The sequence below is a fragment of the Rhincodon typus genome, unplaced genomic scaffold (genome assembly GCF_021869965.1).
Source record: "Rhincodon typus isolate 14 unplaced genomic scaffold, sRhiTyp1.1 hic_rhity00007652, whole genome shotgun sequence".
Taxonomy (NCBI): domain Eukaryota; kingdom Metazoa; phylum Chordata; class Chondrichthyes; order Orectolobiformes; family Rhincodontidae; genus Rhincodon; species Rhincodon typus.
The window spans coordinates 1-8,113 of record NW_025973290.1 but is presented as its reverse complement, the minus strand read 5'-3'; the positions used below and the strand labels follow the sequence as shown (position 1 = coordinate 8,113).

Here is an 8,113-nt window from a genome sequence, read left to right as displayed (position 1 = left end):
GAAAGGGAAGGGGGTGGTGGTGGTGTGAAAAGCAACCGTGTGACTTCCACCGAATGAATAAGCACGGTTCGTCGCTTGCGGATATATTTCCGCTTTAAGTTCCACAAACTTGACAATCGAGGCTTTAAAGTTGCCATTTTGGATTTTTCGGTCAGGTGGAGGATAGAAGGGACTGGGTTTGGGGGGAGGGGTAGAAGCGGGGAGTCGATAAACAAAACCCGTGAAGGTTGGTGGTGAGGGGGTGTGGGGGGGGGGGGGGGTGAGTTGATTGTTCGCTAAGGTCCCAGAATATGAATAATTCATTTATGCTGATGAGACGCGCTGACGTCACGGGCGACGTGGGATTCCGTTAGAGTGCGTAACGGCGACGTCGTGGACTGGTTGCAACTTGGGAGGGGGGAGGGGAAGTGGGGAAGGGCTCACTCAGCCCCTGGTGCTTGGGAAGGTGCTGCTGCTGCACTGGGCAAACGGTGGGGGCGCTATCGCAGGAGAGAGCGCCAGGTCAGAGAGCCGGGGCGACCCACACGCCAGCAACCACCCCCCGTGGCCGAGGGGCTCCCCATGCCATCTGATGGCAGCGTCGGTCGAGGAAGATTCTGTCAGGGAGGTGACCCTCCTGAAGCCCGAGTACCTGTCCGCCATGGGGGTCGAGGAGCTGCACTGCCACCCGGGCAGGGTGCTGACGCCTGTCAGCGAGGAGGTCGCCCTGTCCCCTGGCACCAAAGACGAGGATGAGAGCGTGGCGGAGCTGAGCCGGCCGAGGAATGGACTCCAGCCCTTGCAGCAGCAGAGGGCCTTCAAACGGAGGAATAGCCTGAACGTGGGCTTCAAGCACCCCGGGTTCAAGAGGAGGCGCCGCGCCAACTCGGACTGCGACCCGGTGCTGCCCAGCAACTTCCTGCTGGGCGGTAACATCTTCGACCCGCTCAACCTCAACAGCCTGCTGGACGAGGACGTCAACAAGGCTCTCAACGCCGAGACCCCCAAGTCCTCGCCTCTGCCCAGCCGGAACCGCGACCCGGTAGAGATCCTCATCCCCAAGGACATCACCGACCCGCTCAACCTCAACAATGACTCCGAGGTCCTGCCATCGCCCCTCAAGCTGGGCCGCAAGAGGCGACACCGGCATTACCACCACCAGCCTGGCCAGCCACCCCAGTCTGCCGCCACCGCCGAATCGGCAGAGAGGAACCAAGTTCTGCCGCTGGACCCCAGCACCCGGGACTGCCCTGTGGGCCATAACCCGGCAGGGACAAGCGTGGGGCCGGGGACCTCCGAGGTGCCGTCTGAGCCTGAGGGCCCACAGCCCTACGAGCTCAACACCCTCATCAACTGCAGGGACGAGATTGTGTCGCCTGTCCTCCGCGGCTCCGAGCAAGCCCCGACTGGAAGCCGGCATCGCAAGCGGCGCCGGACCGCCAGCAAGTCCGAGCTGGGCAAGATCCCGACCAGCTCGGAGGAAGAGCCGAGGCTGCCAGGCGCGGATGCCAAGAAGCCAACGCCAGAGAAGACGAAAGGCAAGGCATCTCACCACCACCATCACCAGCAGCAACACAGCTTCCAGCGCCACTCCAGCCTGTACCGCGACGGCAAGGCCCAGCCCAACTTCCAGAGCAAACAGAAGCGGTTCCAGTATGGCAACTACACCAAGTACTACGGCTACCGTAACCCGGGCCGCTGTGAGGACCCCCGGCTCAGCTTCTTCAAGCCTGAGTGGTTCCAGGGCAAGGACATCTTGGACCTGGGCTGCAACGCGGGCCACCTGACGCTCAGCATCGCCAAAGACTTGAAGCCCTCGCGCATTGTGGGAATCGACATTGACGGTAGCCTCATCCACACGGCCCGACAGAACATCCGCCATTTCCTGTCGCAGGACATGCTGCCGTCGCAGGGCGATGGGCAGGTGAAGAGGCGCTTCCCGCTGTCGCTGACCAAGTGCAAGGGCCCGATCGCTGCCCCACCCGTGGCTGTGGATCGCTGTGTGGCCGAGTTCCCCAATAACGTCACCTTCATCCAGGTGAGTGCATCTGGTAAGCTTTTTGTGGAGGAGGGAGGTTCACCTCGGCTACTAATTTTGTAAATTAAACGTTTGGCGTTGCAAAAAGTCCCAAATGACCCCTTGAACCAAAACACACAGATTAGGGGCACACCACTCAAACTCTATCCAGGGGGCACACCTTCAGTAGATGGCTGTTTACAACCTTAACAGTTGCTTTGTGTTCTGTAGAAATTTAAATAGATTTTCGGTGTCATCTTGACAATGCATACATTCTTGAAGCACACATTACTCCGCAAGTAGGACGTGTAAACAACACTTTGTTTTCCCTCTCGCTGTGAATGTTAAGACATGAGAGCATTCCAGGTTTTGTAACCTTGCCCAGGGAGTGCTCCAGACGAAGAGGGTTTTTAAAAGTTTCCCGTTCCTCATGCAGAATGGCTCAGGGCCATTACATGCCTTCAGAACATTCATCTGAGTGTCTGTGAAACTGTATTTGTGGGTTTTTGAGTCACTTTTAAAATGCTGCTTCCAGCAAAATGACATTTAACGTGAGTTTATGTTCCACTTTTTATTTTAAGCTGACCATATGTCTTATCAAGTTTTCGTGTCTGCAGCCAGCTGTTCAGCTTTACTGATTCGAAATGGTGGCTACACATGTCTTCTCTATGGTGTACTTGTTGAGTTTGGGGCTGTGGCCTATTCCTGTCCTGTTCTTTCCCCTCTGCGGTGAGATTTCCTTGCACTGAAAATCCTGTCACTCTGGTTTGCCCACGAGGCGGTGCCCCTTGTACTGAGCAATCGGTTGTTTCTTTGACTTTTGATTCTGGCTTCTGGCACTGAATTGATGAACTTTTATGATTTCTAAACTAAACCCTCCACCACCACCACCACCACCCACCACCTGCACTCTTTTTGGGAAAGTGAAGTCAACGGATCGATATAATGTGATTGCAGTTTAATTTTGAAATTCCTGTTCCTAGTGCCTCCTGCAAATATTGATCTAACAAAGAAATGTAAAAGCAGCTGGAAGTGTGTAACGGATGCAGAGATGCTCAAGAAAATCCTACAGAATAGCATTCCATTCGATTCGCAATCAGTTGGTCCAAATGATGAACATTTCTCTTCAGGTGCAGCACACCTTTTATCAACCAGCATCTATGGGACCAGGAGTGGGCTAGTTGATGAAATATTCTGGATAATCAAGAGGTCCACATAATCATTGTAAAAGCATACACTGAGTAACAGAAACGTAATGCAGGGAGTGTGCACGTCACTGTAAGACTTTAATTACAGCATAAATCAATAATGATACATCTTTGCCTTATAAATCTTAATGGCAGAGAGTCTTCTCACTTGCACCCTCAACTGACTACTCAGAGATCGTGAAAATACAATAAACCTAGTGTATGAGGTATATAATTTCTGCCAGTTTGTAAAGGGCTGGTTAAAACAAAGTTTGCTGTACTTGGAGATGACAGAGAGCTTGTGATGCTGGGAGTTCTGTTCTCTGGATTCGTTTGGATGAAAATATGGTAGTTTGCTGCTCGTTATGTCCAGTTGCTTCTGCACAATGCATCTTAAAAGTTCTCCTATATCCAAGGAGCGCAACTGCAGAGTGGTTATGTTGCCAGGCTAATAATCTGGCAGCAGCTTCAAAACTGGGGAGTTTAAATTCAGTTACTTAAAATTTGGAATAAAAGGTACTAGTAGTGACGTTTGTGACAATGTCACCACTTGATTGTCATAAAACCCAGTGTGATTCACTCTTATAGAGAAGAAAATCTGCTGCCCTTACCTGATCTAGCCTACATATGACTCCAGACACGAAGTAATGTAGCTGACTCTTGACTACCCCCTGAAATTGCTGAGCGGAATGTCAGTTGTATTAGGTTGTAGACATGCTCGCCGAGCCGGTGGGGTTGGTTGCAATCTGTTCTAGGTTGTATTCAAGAAAGCAGCTCTCCACCACCAGCTCCTCGAGGGCAACGGAGGATAGACAGAAATCTTTGCTTCATATCCTGTGAACAAATTGTTTTTACAGTGCGTTGAGATCTGATTGGTGTGTTGCTGCAAGATTGAAAGTCCCAACTAGGACTGGCCTTCTGGACGTTTGCAGTAACCAGCCCAAATCTATTTTTGTGCCCTGTCTGATTTTTCATTTTACATATTTAACATGAGCATTAGTTATGATTTGATTTGGAAGGCAATCTACCTGTAGCCCAATTTATTATTTTTTTTAACATTATCTGTTCAGTTGTTTGCAATGAAGCAAATGGCTGCCTGGGAGTTCAGTTCAAGGCTGTACGGTCCAGTTTTAATTTGGTGATTTGGCTCTAGCAGACAGGTTGGTCTGGAGTGAGTTGCTTTAATCCTTCTTGATAAACACTTCTGCGCAAGAGGATATTTGGTCTGAAGATACTGTGAAAGCTCTGCTACCGTCTTTCAGGGCTTGTCACTGTCTCACTTTTACAGAGGTTTTTGTAGCAGCTTTGAAGGGTAGGACTGGGAGGGAGATGCATGGAATGTGAACCTCCCTGGCAAGGCCAGCTCTTGTCACCCATTCCTATTTGCCCTCAAATAGAGTGCCTTACTAGGCCATTTCTGAAGACAGAAAATATCACATGCAGTCCAGATGGAGTAAGGATGACCAATCCTAACCCACTGACTCCCATGATTACGTCGGCTACACCTCCTCTCACCCACCCTCCTGCAAACATGCTATCCCATACTCTCAATGCCTTCAGCTCCATCACCGCATCTGCTCTGAGGATGAGGCGTTCTACTGTAGGACTTCCCTGACATCCTCCTACTTTAGGGACTGTAATTTCTCCTCCTCTGTTATTAAGGATGCCCTCAAACCCTCTCCTCCCATCAATAAGGATAGAGTCTCCTTAGTCCTCACATACCACTCACCAACCTCCAAATGCAACGCGTCATCCTCTGACATTTCTGCCACCTCCAATTGGACCCCACCACCAAAAAGATGTTTCCTTCCCCACCCTTGTCCGTTTTCCGCAGGGATCATTTACTCTGTGACTCCCTCATCATCTTCACGGTCCACACTCACCACCGACCCCTCCGCCATACCCAGTACCTTTCCCTGCAACTGCAGGAGGTGCTACATCTGCCCCCACACCTCCCCCCTCAGCTCTGCCCAAGACCCTAAACAGTCCTTCCAGCAGAGATCCACCTGCGCTTCATCTAACCTCATCTACTATATCCGTTGCTCCCGATGTAGTCTCCTGCATATTGGGGAGATCAAATGCAGACTCGGGGACTTGTTCACAGAGCACCTGCGCGCTGCACGCACCAACCAACCCAACCTTCCAATTACCATCCACTCCCCTGGTGACATGTCCATCCTTGGCCTCCTCCACTGTCAGTGTGAGGCCAAACATAAACTGGAGGAACAACACCTCATATTTCACCCTGGGAGCTTACAGCCCAATAGTCTGAATATTGACCTTCACCAGCTTCAAAATCTCTCCACCCCCAACCTGTCCATCTTCTGTCTCACCTATCTGCTCCATTCTTCCCACTGATCAACCACAATAACCCCCTACCTGCATCCTTCTATCTCCATCCCACGTACCCCCACCACCACACACACACACACCCCTCCCCCACCTGCCTCCCTCTATTTATTCCCGATGAAGGTTTTCGGCCCGAAACATTGACTTCCCTGCTCCTCAGATGCTGTCTGACCCTGCTGTGCTTTTCCAGCTCCGCATTTACTGACTCAATCCTAAAGAGTGATGGATCATGGTGAACCAGGTGGGTTTTTTAAGACCATTGGCGATAGTTTTGCTGCTGTCGTAAGACTAGTTTTTTAAGTTCCATATTTTGTTGATTTCACGTTTGAATCATCTGTCACAGTTGGCTTCAAGCCCATGTGATCAGAGTGTTAGCCTGGAGTTGTAGATTACCAGTCCAGTGACATTACCACAATGCCATTTAACTTCCGACCTGCACACTCACTGTTTTCCCATCTTGGTCCCTCCTTTCTGCTAGGTCTGAGGAAGCAAACTGTGGAACAGAGGAAGCAAGAGGCCATTCTACCTGTCGTGTCTGTTCGGTATTCGTTTGGCTAGTTAGCTACCTCTTATTACGGAGGGTCTGGTGGGGATGTTGGAACTGGAACGTATGTTTATATATTATTGACAGGCTCATTGGGTGAAAACCAAAATGGGAGATTATGGGGCGCAAGATGGCTGTTGGGATGCAGTGATTGCATCAGAAGGCTAGAGATCCAGAATCGAGTCCCACCTATTTGTGAGATGTATTAAAACATCTCTGAACAGATTGGTTACTTGTTTTCCATATAATTATTTTAATAATTGTAAGGAATAAGTATAAGTATAAGTTCAAGGAACAGCTACTGCGTGTCCTTGAGAAGTACGTACCTGTCAGGCAGGGAGGAACTGGTCGAGCGAGTGAACCATGGTTTACTAAAGAAGTTGAATCCCTTGTCAAGAGGAAGAAGGAGGCTTATGTAGAGATAAGGCGTGAAGGCTCAGTTAGGGCGCTTGAGAGTTACAAGTTAGCCAGGAAAGACCTAAAGAAAGAGCTAAGAAGAGCCAGGAGGGGACATGAGAAGTCTTTAGCAGGTAGGATCAAGGAAAACCCTAAAGCTTTCTATAGGTATGTCAGGAATAAAAGAATGACTAGAGTAAGATTACGGCCAGTCAAGGACAGTAGTGGGAAGTTGTGCGTGGAGTCTGAAGAGATAGGAGAGGCACTAAATGCATATTTTTGTCAGTATTCACACAGGAAAAAGACAATGTTGTCGAGGAGAATACTGAGATACAGGGTATTAGACTAGATGGGATTGAGGTTCATAAGGAGGAGGTGTTAGCAATTCTGGAAAGTGTGAAAATAGATAAGTCCCCTGGGCCAGATGGGATTTATCCTAGGATTCTCTGGGAAGCTAGGGAGGAGATTGCAGAGCCTTTGGTTTTGATCTTTATGTCGTCATTGTCTACAGGAATAGTGCCAGAAGACTGGAGACTAGCAAATGTAGTCCCCTTGTTCAAGAAGGGGAGTAGAGACAACCCTGGTAATTATAGACCAGTGAGCCTTAACTTCGGTTGTGGGTAAAGTGTTGGAAAGGATTATAAGAGATAGGATTTATAATCATCTAGAAAGGAATAATTTGATTAGGGATAGTCAACACGGTTTTGTGAAGGGTAGGTCGTGCCTCACAAACCTTATTGAGTTCTTTGAGAAGGTGACCAAACAGGTAGATGAGGGTAAAGCGGTTGATGTGGTGTATATGGATTTCAGTAAAGCATTTGATAAGGTTCCCCGTGGTAGGCTATTGCAGAAAATACGGAGGCATGGGATTTGAGGGTGGTTTAGCGGTTTGGCTGTAAGAAGACAGAGCGTGGTGGTTGATGGGAAATGTTCATCCTGGAGTTCAGTTACTAGTGGTGTACCTCAAGGATCTGTTTTGGGGCCACTGCTGTTTGTCGTTTTTATAAATGACCTGGATGAGGGCGTAGAAGGATGGGTTAGTAAATTTGCGGATGACACTAAAGTCGGTGGAGTTGTGGATAGTGCGGAAGGATGTTGCAGGTTACAGAGGGACATAGATAAGCTGCAGAGCTGGGCTGAGAGGTGGCAAATGGAGTTTAATGCGGAAAAGTGTGAGGTGATTCACTTTGGAAGGAGTAACAGGAATACAGAGTACTGGGCTAATGGTAAGATTCTTGGTAGTGTGGATGAGCAGAAAGATCTCGGTGTCCATGTGCATAGATCACTGAAAGTTGCCACCCAGGTTGATAGCGTTGTTAAGAAGGCGTACAGTATGTTAGGTTTTATTGGTAGAGGGATTGAGTTTCGGAGCCATGAGGTCATGTTGCAGCTGTACAAAACTCTGGTGCGGCCGCACTTGGAGTATTGCGTACAGTTCTGGTCACCGCATTATAGGAAGGATGTGGAAGCATTGGAAAGGGTGCAGAGGAGATTTACCAGGATGTTGCCTGGTATGGAGGGAAGGTCTTATGAGGAAAGGCTGAGGGTCTTGAGGCTGTTTTCGTTAGAGAGAAGAAGGTTAAGAGGTGACTTGATAGAGACATACAAGATGATCAGAGGATTAGATAGGGTGGACAGTGG

General features: G+C 49.2%; 1 protein-coding gene across 2 annotated transcripts; it reads left to right on the top strand.

The window, feature by feature from the left end:
* Positions 1 to 279: 279 nt before the first annotated feature.
* LOC109930457 (7SK snRNA methylphosphate capping enzyme) lies at positions 280 to 3,542 on the top strand. Of its 2 annotated transcripts, none has more exons than XM_048594283.1 (2): positions 280 to 2,017; positions 2,578 to 2,649. In XM_048594283.1, the coding sequence occupies exons 1-2, from the start codon at positions 572 to 574 to the stop codon at positions 2,632 to 2,634; spliced, it is 1,503 nt and encodes a 500-aa protein (XP_048450240.1). In that variant the 5' UTR covers positions 280 to 571; the 3' UTR covers positions 2,635 to 2,649. The 2 variants fall into 2 exon arrangements, with proteins under 2 accessions (XP_048450240.1, XP_048450241.1); XM_048594284.1 differs by lacking the exon at positions 2,578 to 2,649 and adding an exon at positions 2,980 to 3,542 and having other exon boundaries at positions 281 to 2,017.
* Positions 3,543 to 8,113: the final 4,571 nt, after the last annotated feature.